Source organism: Augochlora pura, chromosome 3 (assembly GCF_028453695.1).
Source record: "Augochlora pura isolate Apur16 chromosome 3, APUR_v2.2.1, whole genome shotgun sequence".
NCBI classification, from domain to species: domain Eukaryota; kingdom Metazoa; phylum Arthropoda; class Insecta; order Hymenoptera; family Halictidae; genus Augochlora; species Augochlora pura.
In genome coordinates this window covers 20,572,116-20,592,585 of record NC_135774.1, presented here as the reverse complement: position 1 = coordinate 20,592,585, position 20,470 = coordinate 20,572,116, and the positions used below count along the sequence as shown (strand labels likewise).

The 20,470-nt window shown below is 38.9% G+C and overlaps 2 protein-coding genes across 3 annotated transcripts; one reads left to right on the top strand and one right to left on the bottom strand.

Moving 5' to 3' along the window:
- The first annotated feature begins 56 nt into the window (after positions 1–56).
- On the top strand, positions 57–11,554 carry LOC144468087 (uncharacterized). The gene has a single exon (XM_078177260.1). It carries the CDS (start codon positions 57–59, stop codon positions 633–635), a length of 579 nt encoding a protein of 192 aa, XP_078033386.1. The 3' UTR covers positions 636–11,554.
- A 2-nt stretch (positions 11,555–11,556) lies between these two features.
- Positions 11,557–20,270, bottom strand: LOC144468088 (sorting nexin-24). 2 transcript variants are annotated; one of them, XM_078177261.1, is made up of 3 exons: positions 19,865–20,270; positions 15,780–15,973; positions 11,557–13,667 (listed from the first exon to the last, which is right to left on the bottom strand). In XM_078177261.1, the coding sequence occupies exons 1-3, from the start codon at positions 20,015–20,017 to the stop codon at positions 13,505–13,507; spliced, it is 510 nt and encodes a 169-aa protein (XP_078033387.1). In that variant the 5' UTR covers positions 20,018–20,270; the 3' UTR covers positions 11,557–13,504. The 2 variants fall into 2 exon arrangements, with proteins under 2 accessions (XP_078033387.1, XP_078033388.1); XM_078177262.1 differs by having other exon boundaries at positions 13,525–14,681.
- Between the last annotated feature and the right edge of the window lie 200 nt (positions 20,271–20,470).

Genomic DNA, 20,470 nt, shown 5'->3' with positions numbered 1-20,470 from the left:
TCGCTGGCATCGAGAACGTGGACGAGAATCGCCTGGCGAGGCTCACCAGCGATCACATGCTCGACCTACCGATCGGGCACGATGAAGACGCGTACGAGACAGTGGTCGGCGATCAGAGGTCCATCGAGTTTCTCGCTCTCGCCAGGGACACGCCTTACGACTCGAGGTCCATGTCGAAGGCCATCGATTACCGTAGACGATACGACGAGTTCCAAGGGTGCGAGTACACCGAAACGGCGCTAACGGAACCGGCGAACGAGCTCCACGACTGCAGCAGCAGCAGCGCTAACAGCCTCGACGATCTCTGTCGGGGCCATCGGCGGGTCTACGCCGATTTCAATCACGCCGAGTCCTCGAGCACGCACGACCATTACATGGTGCCGACACGGGACCCCCGGGAGCTCAACGAGAGGATCCTATCGCTGTTCAATCCGCAATTCCTGCCGAATTTCAACGATATGATCATGTACGTGGCGAGCCAGTGCGACACCAGGCGCAGCCCGCCTCCCAGGTCGCGATCGATGGCCGAGGGCGAGGACCGGTTCTTCAGGAGCTCCAGCTACCGGAAGAAACGCGTCGGCGCCGGCTCGATGTTCTTCCGACGCGGTCTGATGTACGAAGCGGCGCACAAGTGACATCGGGTGTTCTCTCTCGGATCGGGGGGAAGGACTCACGGATGGGTGGACGGATGTGTGAAACGCGAGACACCATGAGAACAATGTCCCGCGACAGTCGATCGACGGGTTAGATACTGAGAGATCCCGACAAACGGATGCACACGCGACTTTCCAGCCAGATTTCACTTCGCAAACATCTCCTCGGTACAACTGTCCGTACGAAAGACCGTCAAGGGACGCCATGGACGAGTGGGAGACAGACAGACAGAGAAATGATAGCTAGACCGAGACAGAGTTAAATAGATAAAGGGAGAAGGACTCGTCCGACAAAGACCAAAATGACACACCTCGACGTACCCCGGGATCTAGTTTCGTTTTTGTAGTCGTTCGTCGCGGAGAAGAAGCGGCCGTGAGCCGCGAACGCCCTCGCGTGCTTCCGGTGCCGTGTGTGTCGTGTCGTCGGCGAACTGACCCGCGAGCAGAGACACACGCGAACGTTCAAATTATTTTTTTAATGTGCTCTTCAGCAGATGCTGGCTCTCTCCGGCGTGGTTCCCGCGCGGGCACCGCGCCCGGCGAACGCTCGAGGACTCTCGGGCCGATTTTCACCGGGAACTCGATCGTTTTTTTTTCTCGAGTTCTTCCTATTCCGTTTCTCACCAGTACGGCAATGGACAGAGGATCGCAGGGGGGAAAAAACCGAAGAGGCATGCGTAACAAGCAACAACGACGATGGGACAAAGGATCGACTCGTAGCTGTGTATTGTGATACGATCATGAAGAGAGACTGTGTTCGTAGAAGTGGCCTGCTTAGGTGCTTAGGACGGCGGTGATTTAAGGACGGGCGAGGAGCGTCTCGACTCGGGACCTCGTTTCTCTCGGATGACGCATGTACATGGGGCGAGCTTTTCGAGCGCCTCGTATATTTTCAAACGCGGGAGAGTCTGAACCCGTTCGCGCGGATGATTTTATTCAAGGATGACCGATTGTTAACCGACGCTACGGATACGACCGGGGGGAAAAGCTTCAGAAACGTTGGCCCGCTTAGAGACGCTTCGAACGTTCGAGAACGAGACGAGGCGTGCCTTCCGTATATTAATTGTTGGCAAATATCTGATCTATAACAGAAAACGGGAGAGTATGCGGCCGGTATAGATTCGGGCAAGTGCCTCATTTAATGCGTGTTCCGTTTAAGATATTCGATTAGGAAGGGACGATGCTAAACGGCGAGTGATGCAGAGAGAGAGAGAGAGAGAGAGAGAGCGAGAGTAAGAAAGAGCGAGAGAGAGAGAGAGAGAGACTAATGTAAGACTTATGCCGAGTATTGTTTGTGCACTTATTGCCGTGCTGTGAGTATTGGTAAATAGCAAGAGAGAATTGTGGTGCCGAAGCACGTACGGTTAATTAGTAATGAACCGTTATCGCGTTACGGTGTCTTCGAGGAGTATGTATTTTTGGCTGGGACGTGTTGAATCGATATAATACCTGTTTGCCGGTCGACCGACCGTTGGTGTAGAGGTTTTTTAATATGTAAATGAACGTTGCGTGACAAATGAGTCGCCCGACTGCGATTATCAATGATTGTTCGAGCGGTGGCAAATTGACGTGAGGAAATTGTTCGAATTTTAGCCCACGATTCGGCAACCCCAAGATTTTAGGACGTAGTAGTGGAACACATGCCTTAACAATTCGTTCAAGTTTTTAGCGATTCGAGCAAAATTTATGTCGTAAATATAATATATACATATACGCGCGTGTATATACGTAGTTGAATTTTATTATTTTGCCACGCTACAAGGCGTGTAACGCGTACTAATAGAAACTCTCCCGGTCGACGGTAATACATTGCAACGACGCGAGAGATTGATTACGTTCGCGGGTTTAATTAATCCCGGGGGGGGGGGGGGGAGAGCTCGCGACAAAGTCTTGATAAATGCATTCATGCGATTCATTTCACGGTATTCCTTTAAAAGCTCGTACTGCATATTATCCGACACCGTAGCGAAAACTTGGTAGCGATGTAGCCGGGGAGCGAACACTCCTCGACAAAGTATCCTCGAAGAAGCTCGGTCGAGGAGACGCGCGACGAGAGGGTCTTAGCGTGTTCGGTTAGAAGCCTTTGACAATGGCGTGAATCGGTCTTACTAGGGTATAATAGCGACTGCTAGTCGTATTTCCTTTACAGCTTAACCGTGGATAGAGTGCCTGCGAGAAATAGCGGCCAACGTTTGTCCCAGATAACAGAGAAGATGAAAAGAGAACAAGAGGAAGGAGGATCTGGAGCCGGCCAGAACGCGTACGCGACGCTGCTCAGGAAGCCGAGTCATTCGATATTCCGGCACTGTTCAATTAATTATACATCAGTTCCGAAATTGCTTAGGTGTTCGACGGTTTTCTTTGATCGCACTGGTGGAGACGCCGATGCAGGCAAGGACACGCGAACGATTCGATATTGGCTATTCTTCGATTCAAATTCCACTTAAAAAGCTGAATTTGATCAATGACGCTTAATTTTGACCATGGATACTTAACACAAAACCTATCATGCTTACCATTTTGATCGGGTTTAACATTTTATATTGTAAGATTGTTGTCAATACAAAAACTCTTTTATAGGAAAATCCTATGGCAAAAAGTCTAAATATTATACATTAAATTTTGTTAATTTTATAGAGTATGAAACATTATTCACTTCTTGTGCACGATAGATTTAATATTAAATTTGCATCCATATCTATAGTCCACTAATTTCATTTACCTGGTATATCTAAATATCTATACCATCGATACTAAATTAATCAAACTATATCACGATTATTTATGCAATCCTTCGCGTTGTCTGCACCGTCGCCTGATATTTGTAACTCGTTGGAAAAGCATTTGTCAAGTTTCTGCGCCAGTGGTAAAAGGAGACAAAAGCCTGGGTAACTCGCGTACACGCACGACGGGAAAACGAAACGAGGAAGATCAGGAAATTAGATGTAATCATTAAGAATATTAGAGACGAGAGGGAATCGTTAGTATCGTTAGGTCGTTACGGAGCTCTGTCTTTCGTTTCTGTATGTACGACGAGTTTATTGGTCTCTTTTCATCGATCCCCGGCATCGTTGTGAACAGACGTGTCCGGTCGCTCGTTAACCAACACTGCCGCCCCAATTCTAACGTACTTCGATCGAAGAACAGTAAGACAAGTTTTAAATAAAATCCATCGATTTCCACTGATTGTCATTGAGCGGCCAGCGAAGGATAGGAAGAGAGAGAGAGAGAGAGGGGGAAGAATGAAAGAATAAGGGGGAGAGAAAGAGAGTAAGAGGAACGAGTACTTGAGATTGAGACGTATCGGAGGAATAGCTTGCTATGGAAATGGAGCTGATACGCGTTCTTAAACGCCATTTCGGAAAGGCACACAGTCTAGAGAGGAACGAGAGGGAACTGGAAGAAAGATCTGGAAGAATAGAAGAAAGTCGTGTAAATAGGTAGAAATTGTTTTTTATCGTTGAGAGGAAAATGAAAAAAAATGGATCATTTAAAACGAGATCGAGGAATTCATTCGTTACGCTACTCGTCACGCGGACAGAAGTGGTACGCATTTAATGTTTCTATATATATGTATATATACATACGTGACTATGTATATGTATACATATTGTATTCTCATTATTGCATATACATATATACATAACACGCATATACAAAATATATATATATTTTTTTTTTAATCCGCGTAGATGAATATACTCTGCAAAAGAGAACGAGAGAACGCGCTAAATAAGAGAGAAAGAGAGGGAGAGAGAGAGAGAGAGAGAGAGAGCGAGAGAGAGAGAAAGAGGCAGCTAATTACACTTTTTCAGCGGTCTTTGTGAAAGCCCGCGATCATTTTTAATTAAAACAAAAAGATAATGATAACAAACGAAGAAAAATTTCGCCGACCGCCCGGTCTCATTACACTCCCGACACTGACAGCGAACCGTCGGGCACTCGGCAAATATTTTACAAATACTGATGTTTATATATTATACAAAGACAACAAAAAAAAAATATGAAAAAAATGGCAAAGATGCATCCAACTTAGGTACCTTGTGTCGAGATGAAAAAATTATATTATAAATATAAATATATATATATATATATAAATATAAATATAAATATTATCGGCAAATTGTTATATGCTATATGATAATTTCTAAATTAGTCCAACGGAGAGGATACGCGTATGGATGTACATGTATGTATACAAGATTGCGTTTTACTAGAAGTAACCGTAGTTAAGTACGATATAAGAATTAACGTGTACATAAATACTCCGTTTAAAACTGACTTCGTCGTCGCGATCGTGGTTTAGAATGGAGAGCTAATTAGACGCGAGAGGAGAGAACAATGGGAATTTTTTCGGATCACGTCTCTTTTTTCATTCGATCGAGAAACACCTTGCACGCCACCACTACGAGCACGTGGATTTTATCGTTCATAGTACATGTTCAGTTTTAAATCGAGACGCTTTAAGGTTTAAGGATCTTCGTAAGCAAGCAGGATCAGGATTCGAATGAATGCGGCGAGATCGCGCGTGATGCGAAACGGGAATTCCATCGTGCATGGATGTGTGCGAAGGATCGCATTATTAAAAGTTCGGCAGTCGGTTCGACGGACACCCGATAAATTTCTTTGCGAATGTTTCTAACCCTTTGCGGTCCAATGTATTTTCTTCCTTTTATTGCAAAATTTGCTATGACACAATCCAAGCGCATTCCAATGTGTGCAATTTCACAACCTAATTAAAACAGTTGAGGAATATCGCAATTGATACAAATAATTTTTTTATTGTTACAAATAATTACAAATAAGTAATTATTAATGCAAAAGTCAATTTCGAGTCTGACTGGATATAGGAACGCAAAGGAGTAATGTACATCGGCGTATACATATATTTAAAAACTGAGTGGAGACAAGGAAGTTTCGCTTTTGTATACGCGTTTCGAAAGACGAAATCTTTTATAGAAAATTGTACATGAATAATTGAAAATTTCGTTCGAATATATTTAAATTTGAATTGCATCTGCTCGAACATTCAAATATCTTACATCGAAGGAGTAAAAATTTGAATAATTGATTACAAGGATTGAGAGAGAAGAGTAATGTCTTCGTCTTTAAAAATCGTAATTTACATCAGAATATCTTGATAAATGAAAGAGGGTAACGGTTCACGCAACGCGGTCTTTTGTTAATTACTCGCGGCTGCTTTTTTGCGTTACCAGCTGCTTTAACAATCCGCCTTCCCGACCAAGTTAAGGCGTTTCTTTCTATTCGATATGTATAATTGTAGTTTCGTTATCTATTCAAGTTTTTATTAGTGGTTGTCATGTTAATAGATCGTAAAACTGCTCGAGCATTTGCAACAAAACGTTTACGAAACATCATATACAAATGGTTTTTAATTAATTGATAACTAAAATACAAGGCATCAAGAAGCCTTTAGTCGATGAATTTATGTACATACAAATACGTTATTGATGCTTCATACTTCTTTTCGCTCAAAATTTTCATCGAATTCAATGAAACTCGATGAGTAATCAACTTCTCCGCAAGCGAGTGCGTCAGTTATAACGACTCGGATTCAAAGTCTTCCACGATTAATTTACGACGCCAAGGATTGCATTCGCGCAGCGACCATCGGCATTCCAGCATAGCTTCGAAAAATCGCAGAAACATTCTGGTGACCCCGTTCGCGGAGAAACCGCCCGCGGGCGAATCTTCCGCGGTCTTCTCGAACCGACGCAAATCTTTTTTTATTGCGAACTCGTGACGTCCAGAGGTCCTTCGAATCGATCGTAACCGTTGGAAAGTTTCCGCGGAATTTCGCGATACCCGCGCGTAACGGCCGGGCTATTCAAACGATTCGAATAAATTGAAAGTATCCGAGGCATTCCGACCGCGGTATCGCTTCCGCGCGGGACCGGAAGTCCTCGGACGGCGGCCTCGCGGCGTTTCAGATTTGAAAGTCGAATCGCGAGCATCGACGACCTAACCGTCTAACTCGCACACATCTACGCCGGAACAGACGCGTCACGCGGTTAGTGGGTAGACTATAAACGTAATAACGATCGCATTAATTAGGTAAAGTAAATGCAACATTCCAGTAAATGCCGGGATTGCCAGCTGCTCGGCAAATAGCCGTGCGGGGAAACTCATGACAATTGATCGACGGGTTTTCCCGTGCACACACGCTCCCGTTTGCCGACACTCGCTTCGCTAATGAGAAACGAAAACAACGAGATTCTCCGTCGTCGTCGTCGTCGTCGCCGCGACGCTGAGAAACGAGAGCGAACGGGAATCGAGCGTCGCGTACACGCTACGTTCTTGCGATAAATTGTAATCGAAATGCTTGTTGTGTAAAACCGTACAAGTCCTGTAAGCACCTTTCAACAATTGTATCGTTTTTTTTTTTGTAAGACCCCTGTCTCTATTTTGTCCTTTACTTACTTCGTTTTTTTAATTTCGAATCGATAAGAATGGTATTTCCTTTTTCCAAACGTTATGTAACGATTTGCTAATGAATTTGAATAAACATGCTGAAAAATTATGTAAATTGTGGAGGCGAGGACTTTTTGATTTTCGTATCCCCGTGAAATTCTTTTGAAAATTCGATTTCTCGTTGCGTGGACTTGTGTCGTTTTACGATTGACAGAGCGCCGCGGTTTGGCAAAATATAGGTAAACGACGTACCATCGTTCAATAATCGAAGCGGTCGCGATTACCTGGTAATCGCGATCTATTACTTCTACATTACTATTAATTGTGTCAATTGCAGCGGCCGATCGCTCTGCAATTTACTTTTTACGACCCTCGAATGCGTATTGTATTATCGACGGTATGGCATATAGTGGTTATCCGCTTCGACTGTTATTAGCGACAATAGCGCGCTAAATGCACTCGATACTCGTAACAACTACGACGAGAATTATCAGTCGCAGATAGTTGCGAGCGGAAGAAAAAAAAACCGGAGTTCGCCTTTCGTCCGTTATCAAACAACGTGACCGCGATTCGGTCGTGCGGAGCACTTCCGTAAACAATTAGGGAAATGATTAACACTTGTTGACACTACACGTCATACGTGCGTAGACTTTGATTCGTGCGATACGAACGGAAAGAATGGTGCTCGATAAGTAAACCATCTGTGCCAGGAACGGTTGCGTCAAACTATTACTCATAGTTCGCGCACGCTTTCGGATCAATCGAACGTAATACGTCAGATTGATTTCAAGGAAACCATTAATTGTACATACGGACGACGTTCGAACCGTTTACCCTTGTTTCTCATCGTTGCCAAGAATACATTCACGCGGGCATCATCCTGCGGGAATTTCTTTCAAACAAGGATAACGCACACAGAATGGAGCATTTATCGAATAACTTTGTTCCACGTTGCTTTCATAGTTTTGCGAAATGATGCGTCCAGGAGGGTCTTAAAAATTCGACGATAGACGACGTTTGTTGAATTTGATCAATTGTCGAAAATCTAAACTAAGCGAGAATTATTATAAGATTGATAGACGAAGTTTAACTCTTGAATATCTAGCATCGACAGAATGTCACCTCGAGCTAACTTTTGCTTCCACGTCCATAGGGGGCACGTGTGAAAGAAACTGATCCGTTTTGTACGATTGTCATGGGGAATTAGTATTATTAGTTGTTTCGTGATAATATTGAAGCAAAAGTTGGAAAGGTTGAAAAGTTGTCCAGGATAGCCTTTTAAACTTGACACTTCGATTCGACTGGTTGGTAGTGAAACTTGAAAATTTTTATGGTGCACATTCTTTAGATAAATAATTGTTATTTCATCGCTTGAACGATAGATGAAAATTATCCGAAACTAATATAAGCGTAAATATTAGTCTAAAGTAGAAGATAATTTGGAGTACGTCAAACTTTTCAAGATTTTCGATATTATGTCATTTTGACAGCATTCTATGAACCGAGACGAATGGAAACGACAGATTCATTTCGAAGCTAGCGAAGAATCGTATGAAACGATTATGATAGTTGTATAGTATCGCTTTTCGATCGACATAACCATCAGTGAAGCGATAAAGTGTACTATATGCGGCAAAGCGGCGGGTGGCAGTCCAGGTGCGCATATTTGCTGTGCCAATGCAATGCGTTTTCTGTACATAGTACCGTAGCCCTAATTAATATTAGTTAGATAGTAGCTGGTATCATGTTGACATAGAGGCGGGCGACATACACACCGATATAAGTAATCGATAAAAAGCACACGGAACTGAGCCGATGCGAGCGTTCTTCAGCCATGCGACAACGTGAAAATTCGCGAGTCTTGCCGCCATTTGTGATTTTCATCGAGTCGCCGAGAACCACAGGGCTGGTAACGATGTTGATATTATTTAAGCGACAGCCAGCGGAGAATTGCCGTGTCAGTTACGTTCAGAGCTATCGTTTTCGAGCATATGAAGCTGGCTAACGAGACCGGAGGAAGCCCGAACCGGTTAGTCAGACGGATCGATCCTTTTCTCCCGACGTTCGATCGAAGCTCACCCCCTACCCGTTTGAAAGAGAGATTCGATTTTGCGTTGCGATCCATTCGAACGATCGCCACTTCTGTGGCATGGATCTGTGCGACAGTTGACGTGCTAATGAATTGTAAGCAACGTGAACTGTATGCTACACCGTACCCAAGAAAGGGACCTACCTTTAATCCTTTATTTGATAGACAGTGAATTTTCTACAGCATTTCGTTGAGAAGTTGTATAACACTGCTTACGAGCGCTGTATTGTATAGTAAGGTAGGCAGCCAGAGATGTATAATGCTTTTTGTACGCGTAACACGCGAGAGAAGTCGTCGGATAAAGGATTAACTCGTAGATTGTACGCGCGGGAATGACGCGCGCGCGTACGACGGTACACGGAGTTCCAATTTGTACAATAATACTCATAATTCGGGAGGTTCGTAATGGTAATGGTTGAACCTTTTTCTTTTCATTTATAATACATAGAGATACATGCGTACACACGTACACACACACGCGCCAGCGTGTGTCTAAGAGAAAAGGGGTACTATCTAATCGGCTACATATTGCGAATAGTATTATTTACGATATATCGACGCTACTAAGTTGGCTAGTTCCGTTTTCTGATATGTTTATCCCCTCGTTTGCGACGTACACATTGCCTTTCTCATCGATGCGCGCTAATCCATAACTGTCCGCGTATTATGGCGACCAACAGCTGACATTTTACACTAAGTTACACAAGACTTGTACGATGTAAGGAATTAAAATTAGGTGTTATAGATATTATTGGTACCGGTACGATAAGAGACTCACCAACTCCAAAGTCATAAAAGATACTCATCGTTAAAAGGGATCCGCGATTTTTGTTCTTGCTCTTTAAGTACGCATTACCCATCACGCGATTGTTTTCATCTTTCCTTCTTTCTTCGATACTTTCTTTTCTTTCTCTTCCGAGACGACAGCTGTGAGACGAGACGAGGTACACGGAAAACTGCCAAACACGGGCAATAAATCGTTTTACCTATTTACGATTAAGCGAATCAACGATGAATTTTTGTACGCCGTCGTAGCTGATGAGAAACGAAACGAACAACCGTCTTCGACTCGTTCGCCGCCCGACATAATCCATAGAAAGAAAAAACGGTGACGGGGAGGGAATAAACGTCCGAGCAGATGGGTTTCGCAAAAAAAAGAAAAAACAACAACACTCGTACCGATTAGTTTTCACCGAGGCGGAAGTGCTAGGATCCGAAATCGTCTTACACTTCGCACAAGACTGAGGAGCTTGTATATAATGCATATTTAGCGCAGTACGTACATTTGATATGAACGAGGATTATCGATTTATCAGAGAGGATTCGGTTCATTTACCACGACACGATAACTGTACTACACCTGTAAAAGGGGAGTCGTAATTTGTATATATACGAATCAAGGTCCTACCGCGATATACATACATTACATACATACATATTATACATACATACTACGTACATGAATACATACATTACATACGTGCATGTCTTACTACCGTTGCCCCACGTCACGGCGACTCCGTTTCTGCAAAATCGTTCGAACTGTTTTCTAACGTGAAGAAATCCGAGGAGCGTGCCGCACCGCGAAGAAAAGTGCGAGCGATCAGGCAGACATAGAGAATGGAAACAAAGTCCTCCTATTTTTCAGCAGCCCGTGCAGGTTGAAAAAAAAACAAATGAAATCTCAACGCGTTCGAGCGCAAACGTGGAACACGCCCGATTCAGTGGACCAAAACGATTCGCCGTCTGAATGTCTCATTTTTTACTTTGCTCCCTTTAGCGTTCCAATAGAGCAGATACAAATGCTAAAGAGGCGATAGATCGATTCCAGGGACAGTCTCAGGGCCGATCTATCGCGGCTATAAACGACGAGAGGCACTAGATAAAACCATACCATCCTCCGAATTTTTATTATCATATGATCCGTAAAACGGGAAATTGAAAGGAACAAAAAGAAAAGAAACAGGAAAAATGGAACATAATGCGCATCGTTGTATCTCGATTTTGCGAAAACGTATCTTTTTCACTGTAAGACTTGTATCCCCTGACGTTCATCGTTGTCTCAAGGGCGTTGCGTATCAAATACAGAACGCCATCGCAATACACGCCGTTTCATAAGCAACAGAAAATATGAGAAGAAAGAGAAAGGGAAAAATGATAGAGAAACAAATTCTCGCCGATGGATCCTATAACCGAGTGTCCGTGATGTCCGATCTAAACGGTAGTAATCGAATTAATGCGAATTATACCGCAAGGGATCCGCTTCTGAGTTACATTTACATCTACAATCCAGATATCCATACGATAACGTTAAATAGATTAAGATGAATGTCACAAGTAATGTAAACTGAGAATAATAAGATGAAATAAACGAGACGATGATTCAAATACAACAACGGTATATTTTCTGGCTTGTCATGATTACACGATCCCATACACATGTACAGTTTCTCCATTTTCATTCGGTTACCTACGGTTAATGTGACCCGATCCATGGAAAATACCGTCATCACGTGGTTTACATGTTCGATACATATCTTTACAAATTTTCTGCGAAAATAGCGATACATCCAAAGGAAGTCGGTTTTGTTTTTTAGTCCATCATCACTTTTCTTTATTGTAGAAAAATTTATGTAAAGCGATTATTGGTTACATGAACACTTCACAGGTGTATGTCTTAATATTAATTATTGTTACCTGTTGCTTAAGTATTGCAACCGAGTTTACATCTCTTTCTGTTCATTGATACTGTACCAAAACTCAACAGCTGTCATGAAAATCTTATTAAATACGCAGTTATCTATGACACTAAAACTACCGCACTGATAAAAATGACGCAATTCAGTTTTAAATCTGAATTATTACTTGGAAACCTCGGAACCTTAAAACCTTAACAAATGTAATCTTTTGATTCTTATAAACTATTAAAAACGAGTGATTTTGTTTGCTTCGTATTCTTAGACTTACGTTAAAACTTTTCAAGTTGTTACGACCTGAATATACAAAACGTTTATAAATACTGAGCAGACTTAATTTATTGCACCAAAATATGTGTACAGTTACCCATTACCATTATCGTTTATACTACGTGTAGACTCTATAGTATCATTTAGGTGACTAGGTCGTTTTGCATATCCTGAAGATGTTCAAAGTCACCGTCATTAGTGACTCAACAAATGTCCAGTCAGTTAGCTTATTTCGTAATTTTTCTTACATGTTCTTGCCAGCTGTACATTTCCACAACTACGTTAGTTCTTAATTCTAATTAATCAATAATCGTTTTATCATTCCGAATAATCTTTCAAAAATTTTCTGGACATTAATATAAAAATTTGTATTTAGCATCCTCAATTGCACACAAACTCTTTTCCATAGAAAAGACGTCGTTTCTTAAATTTCTGTTTTAAAACACATGTCGATAAACGGACCTTGAAATTAAAAGTGCGTTAATCATTTACAAACACTTTGTATATCACAGGTAGGTATATAATTCCGTTTATTCTTCTAATTATACATCTCGGTAATATCATGTATATTATGTTCAGAGATTTTGATTGATCCAATACAAATTTTCTAGCAAAAATGAATCTAAGAACACAGTCAAATACTTTAAAATTATTTAATAAATTGTTATATTTTAGAAATCGTCATGAACATACAGCTACAAAAACGATCAGCGAGACTCGAATAATCGTATCGTCTCTTCCCAAATTGTCCATTTTTTTACAAACAGAGGGACAATTGGAAAGAATTTACTGTAATTGGCCGTTGTTATTCAATCCATGGTTACAATAATTATTTAAAAGTGATAAACTGAAATACATATCCCATTTTGATTGGTCAATTCCTGGAAGACGAACTTGAAGAGATCTCGACATATGCTCACAACCAATTCCATGTTGAGTACATTCAATGAGACCCAACAGTGAAACCGCCATTCGTATGATTTCTTGCCCAACAGTATTTATAGGTCTTTAGACATTATCGAATTATCGAATTATCTTAAAATTATGAAGATCTTCCAAGAATCTCCTATGCCGAAAGATATTCATTGAACAGTGTCCCAACGACACGTATAAAAGTGTTACCCTATCACCAGGTACGCAGTATGTACATCCGAAAAGAAAGCACCTAGTATTTGTATATACGTTCATCGATAGTCAACCACCGTTTATCTTTGCTGGCATAAGGATAAAAAATAAAAGAAATGCTATTAATTGCCTAGCACAGTACATCACGTGTCTATGAGTATGATCTAATCTTTCTTGCTTGTCTTCCTCGCATGCTATTTTTTTCATGGCAATCGTGACTGTCGCAACCAGCTTGCGACTCACAACTTGTACATACCCAGGAGAACACCGTTAATTACAATATCTGGAAGACTAGACGATGAGTTTGATTGCGTATATGGATCACAATGAAAACTTAATACTGGATGATGGCCAAGTGAATTCGGATGATTGTACTGAGTATCGTTCGCATCCTTGTACGTGCTGCATCAAAAAGAAAATAACAGGATTAATCATCTCTATTCTATTTCGTAGTAAAAGATTAATTATCCGTATTTTTAATATTTTATAGACTAGAACAAAATATAGTCGTTTATCCAGAATTAGATTAACATATCTTCTTGCGCTTTTTATTTGTAACCTATTATGACCCCGGTGAACTAGTCATGTTCGTTACGGAATAAAAACATCATTTCAGAATACGAGGAATGTGCTACACTGTGATGCAAAAGGAAATGGTGCAATTACTTATTTTAAATTCTGGAATACGTCTTCAAATGTTCAAGAATATTACGTGTAAAGCTACATATTTTTACTTCTTAATTAAGATGTCAGGTGCAAGGGCTTCATCTCGCAAAATAATGAAACAGAAATTAAGAGCGCGTACTCTAAAGTAACTAAATGCGTTATTTTATATCCTACCATATGAAATTGCTTTCTTAATTTAATGTATTAACATAATTTAAGCGTATAATATAAGCTATACAAACAATGAATTAGAAATAATATTAAAATTGAATTAATGACGGAATTAATCATTGTTATATTTATATAAATCGTGAACTTAACGAGCAGTTTGCATTTTCGACAAAAAATATCAGAAAATATCGTAAGGACAACTTTTGTATTTTGTGGGTCTTTTGTAAGATATGATATAGAAATAAAAGTCACGAATTCAATAACTTTTGTCTAGATAATTCTTTTTTTTCGTGAAAAAACGAAGAACTGTCTTATATAACTTTATATTATATCGTTAACTAAATTCACGAATGAGAAGAATAATCTTTAATAATACTTTATCTTCGTACGAACGAAAAATAAAACATCGCACGAACCAAAGTTCGCGTGAGGAATATTTTTCCCACGCTAGTGGATCACTTAGGTTCATTTAACGTTGCATTTAATTCTATTGTCCCGCTTGATCCATCGATGTATCTTGAACTGCCTAGGAACTTCGCTTCGTAAATTGTGTGGGAAGGAGTGCATACAATGGAAAATCTTAAAATACAGCAAACTCTAATTATTGTTAGACACAGAGGAAGTGTAAGGTTTGAAGTGCACACGACCATAGATTTCGTTTCAATATCGTGCGAGCGTTTCTCACGAAATGGAATACGAGTTTAATAAATTTTCAATTTCGAAAGACTAAATCTATCCTAGCCGTGACAGAAAATATTCAACAAAAATTGTGAACATGATTTCTAAAAGTGTTATCTGAATGTTCAAATGTATATTGAACAAGAAACATAGACGATACAAACAAATACGATGAACAAGCTGACAATATTTTTGAAAAGTATTAATAAATTCATATGCACGTGTCCTTTTACCAAATATGAAATAATTAAATATTTTCCTACATATGAAAATTATACAATAATTTAAATAGTAGGATGAGACATTAGAACATTTTTTAATACTTCAAATAATGGAAATTATGATAAAGACATTTAATAAAGAATGTTCTCTATCCTCGGTGATAATTAAATCCTTTCTCAAGCAATCGAACGGATTCATTTGCATATTAGAAACTTCCTGGCACACAACAACTTTCAAAAACCTAAAACGATCCAAGAAAACTCCGCCGTTTGCAGTCGAATCAAATAAAGATTTTTCAGTAAATAAGTGTCTCCTTGAAAATATTAAAGCAATACTAGTTTGTAACTACGAGTAAATTAAAATTGTAATTCGTTTACTTTCTAGAGTAATATCTATAATTTTCTGTATGAAACTGTTTTCATGCGCAATAACTCTTTTCATACCAAATAATTTTCATACTAACAATTTTTGTTACGTCTATAGTATATTACGAGATATTCTAGCGTTTTCAGGTAAGTGAAATTTTTTGATTTTCGGTTGTTTTTAAGATTAATGACAGATTCCTGAAAACACAATTTTTTGTAACAGAAAACGTGTCAATTTGTTTAGTTCACGAGTGAAAAATTCGTGAAGATACTCCCAGATGCACAAACGAAATCAGCAAGTCCGTTAAGGATTTACCATTCGTTAAATCGCACCGCGATTCCGTGTTGCAATATCATAGAAAGCTGATGCATATTGTAAACACAAGCGACGCGGTGTTGCACGAACACATACCTCTTGTATGACGCGTTGGCAGTCCGACTCTCTATACCGAGAAAATTGAGGACCTGTTGCTTCGTCGCTGAAAGACGCAACATTTTTTGAGTGTACAGCTCCAAAGCAGCTCGCCTTTGCTCGAGTACCTTTGGCTGGCAATTTCTTACCCTCTTCGGCGGAAACGAAGCGACTTCCGCATTCTCTTTTTTCAGCTGCAAGCAATGATCGATGTAAGAACATCTCGTGCAAAACGAGGCATTGATGTTTGGATTGCCAAAAATAAAGTGCACGACAAATTTAAATAAACGTTTGTCGCGTATGGATGACACTACTTTTTCACTTTTTAAGGATATAATGTTAAAATAATGCAGAACATTACTAAACCAGATACACCTTATTTTATTCAATGATTATTATTAGTCGAACTGTTGCGCACTGAAATATGGAATTATCCTATTTTAAAAAATCTAACAAAATTAATATCGATAAAACGCTTACGAACTATCTCACACTCGCTTGAAAACACATGCACGTAGTGGCTCGTCAGTCGAACGAATGTTAAACATTTGGTAATCGCGTTTCTCTTTGCCGCTGTTAGAAAACTTCTCCAGCTACATAAACTGTATATATTTTTCGTATATATCTGTTAATCTGTCAGGTTTATTTTTGATATACCTATCTCTAATATCTGTACAATTTATAAATATGTATATTTTTCGAAAAGAGAAATCCATATCTTTAACAATGTGAAATTTAAAATATGGAATTGCTGATGATAATAATCTTGACACATGGATATAGGACGAAAATGCATTTAAATCTTAAAACATACGTTAGAGTAATATTTTTGACAGTGATAAACTTTTTAAAACGCGAAGATAGAAATTGCGATGTTCAATCTTTTAATGATTTTGTAATAAGAGAAACGAAAAAGTTAATCTAGTGGCGTCATTTCCGGTGAGCGTGCTGACCGAACTGTACGAACTTGATAAACTTTGAAGCAGCTTCTAGTAGGAACTCGATCTTATCGTTTCGAACATTCCAAACTAATGAAACAGCTAGAACCTGGAACTACACGAGGCGATACTTGGTGTACAGATGTCAAATAGCTTAATTCAAAATTTACTTACTACCCCGGGGATACATTATGCTATCAAGAATACTTAATAAACTGGAATGAATTATGTAAAGAAGGTTAAGGCATATTAAAACATCTAGTATATCTAATATTTCGTTACTGCCAAGTGAACACTTTTAACATAATTAAGAATGTCACGTTTCGTACCAATGATATCTTGGACTTAAATCACTATTATATCGTGTAAGGTTTCCTTGCGACCTTCAAACACACTTGTATACACTTTGTCGTCTACTATAAGACGCAGCATGAAACATAGGTATGTACTCTTCGCGCGTAAGAGAAGAACACTTATTTCGAAAACTATACATGGTCATCAAAAAATATACGATACTGCTGTTTTAAAACCATTGAAATTACATTCTGAATATCTCATAAATACCATTAAGAGCTACAGCATATTTAGTTGTCAGTATTCCAACTAATGTAGCTTCTAAACCTTCAAATACCAGTGGCAAAGCATTATAAATAAAGCTGGTGGAACTTACGAAATATTTGAACATGATCACGAGTTCGAAGCAGCTGGGAAACGTAATCCTCGAGCACAACGCCTGACGTAGATCTGCTAGTAAATTTTTTGCTCGCCGCGCAAACTACGAGTAATCCGAATGCGATTCGAAAGGCTAAAAAATACTGACTGCACACGTATGTCAGAAATGATTTTATCGTGAGTCAACTATCAGAGAACAGCAGCTTCATAAATCACGTATCGTTGCGCTGAGGATGGAACACACTGTTGATACGACTAATCGTGGCACAGAAAAAAAGAAAGAGTATGAATACAATTCGTGCAATGTAAACGCGTGAAGTAAATGAACAATTCGTGTAATTATTCTGTTGAATCAACAATCATCACCTCTATGTTCACAAAGACGTGGACGCTTGATGAGACTTTCCATCGTCCTTCATTAGAGAATATCCTGGTGATTAATTATTCTCAATCTAATTCGAAACTTAAAGAATTTTAAATCTATTCAAATTTTAGAAAAATTGGTCATTAAAATAATGCAATAAAATGAAATTTTGGTTCTGATTTTTTATAAATTCATTGATTAACGCACCTCAACGAGATATGAAGAATGTGCTTCGCGCGATTGAAGACACAATTTTGAACATGCAACGACGAACACCAAGAGCAAACAGCACTTCTTCTCAATAAGAGGACTTTATGTTCCACGCTTTTATTCCTAAGTTCATGGTAGTAACTAAGTGTTGGAGATCAATGATATTTTATATTCATGTGAGTATCAGTGTTTATTTTGATTTCAGAACTACAACAGTACCGCGATCGAGGGGTTGAAGTAATAGTGATGCTATAAGTTTGCAAAGTACAATTCTTATTTCGTTTCACAGAATTTTATGTATGTATATCGTTTCCTTAGATTAATGACTTTATATTTTATTATATTACTATTTAATAACCATTTTATTATAAGAAATAACCCAAACCTAATCCAGACCTGCTTCGATCGTTGTTCTAACCTTAACCAATTAGTTGTTGAACCTAAAACGTGTCACAAAAAGTAAACGATATAGTGATGACTAACGAATAATTCACACTGTATGTAACAGTGCTTCTAAATATAATATTTACTTCTATCTTTTTATTTCTTCTTGTCCTTAAAGTATTCAAAACAACTTAAAATGTAAAAATATATTTTATTTCTCACTAAAATTGCAATTTAAACAATATTCGTCATATCACAAAATATTGCCATTTCTTTGTAACGAGTACACTCATTAAAAATAGCTAAGCAGTTGAGTATTGAGATGGAAACATTACCGAAAAGATTCGTTTTAATTATGGAAATTATGGTCACTTGGCAGAACGACTTTGACAACACGTGTTCAAATCAGGATTATTTGACGTTGCTAACTTATTGTAAATTTACTCGATACATTATCGATTTAATCAAAGTAAAGTAAAAAAGATCTTTGAATTACATGAATTGTCGATGCAATACAGTAGAACTTTGCTTGTCAAAATAATTATCAAATACTTAACGTTCGAAAGTGTAAAAATTCGGCATAAAACTGCAATTTTCGCCATCTTTAATTGTTTGTAACTCAGAACATCGATCGATTTCAATGAAATTTTCAGTATGCACTTAGATTACAAAGATCTATAAAATGTATTTTTTAAATTTTCGTTATTGGCTTAGATAAAAAATATCAATAAAAAGCATTTTGGTCATTGTCTAATAGACTAATCCTACTACCATTTAACAAAAATTCGAATTCAGTTTTGAAAAAGTTAAACTTTTTTAATGAGTCTCCACATAAATTTTGTTCCGACTGTACAAGGGTAACATGTATTAAACTTAACAATACTACATTGAAACTTATAAACTGAAATTGTTTAAATAATTTTATTATTTCAGCTTGGTATATACAATTCTTGAAATCACGACTCACAATTGTTTGACTGCAATCTCACAATGCAACAGATGTATACCACGTGTGCTATGCTACGCATACGTATTTTTCAATAAATCGTAGTACGCATATTTCTCTGTCTGCATACTAATCTGTATCTCGTTTATTCATATGAATGAAACCTGAATGGAACAGACAATACGTTGTCTCTGTTCAATGCACTGAAAATAAATCCAGAAAAGGACGGAGATGTTCCCTCATCTCATTCTCTCTTCTTTCGTGATGCGAGTCTCGTGACGAAGATTCTATTTCAGTTATACAAACAATTCTAGTTCAATATTCGTCGTCGAATGATACGGACATGTTCAGATTTTCTTTATTATGATGTTATTGTAATACTTAATTTAATCTAACAGTTAACAAAATCGAATTTGATAATTAAAAAAAAGACTGTGGAAAAATGATCGTAAACCATTAGATTCTGGATATGAAACGCGAGATACTTGCATGAGAATATACACAGAAGCTTACTTTTCGAGCTATCTACTACAAATAGTTATATTTCAATAGAAATGCAGAAATAGCATACCGTGCGATGTAGCGCGCTGAATTCACTGTACCGTCTCTCGACAAAATATCGAGCACCACATTTCGTCTCCAATACTTTGATACAATAAACATAATAGGGCTTGCCGTGTGACACTTCAGCCAGACGGTATCCGCTGATGAAAACTTGGTACATTGCATCGCTCTCTATTTTCTAAAGTCTTAAAACACGCGCGATAAACTACTATCTCTACGTCAAAGTGAAAACTACTACACGGGAAACACAACGCGTTGGTCGCTGATATCACTCTACTTTCAATCTTTATTGACAGTACTGACACCTGTCAACCACGAACCATAAGGATAATGTCTAATAGACATGTGCCTATCCTACGCTGGGGTAATGATGAGGGGTGTTGGAATCAAAGACGAAAGGTGAATCTAGTCTATCCGCCATCTTGTTGTACTAAATTAGTGCTGCCATCTACTTTTTAATCGAGGAACTACACCTGAAATTTACGATAGCTCGATCCGTTCGCGAGGGTCAATATAGAAGTTTTCTTTGTTCTGTCTGGTTGGCAATTTACTAACGAGGCAGTGTTATTGTCACAGTCAAAGAAAAAGAGGAAAAATAGCGAGTGTGCAAGAT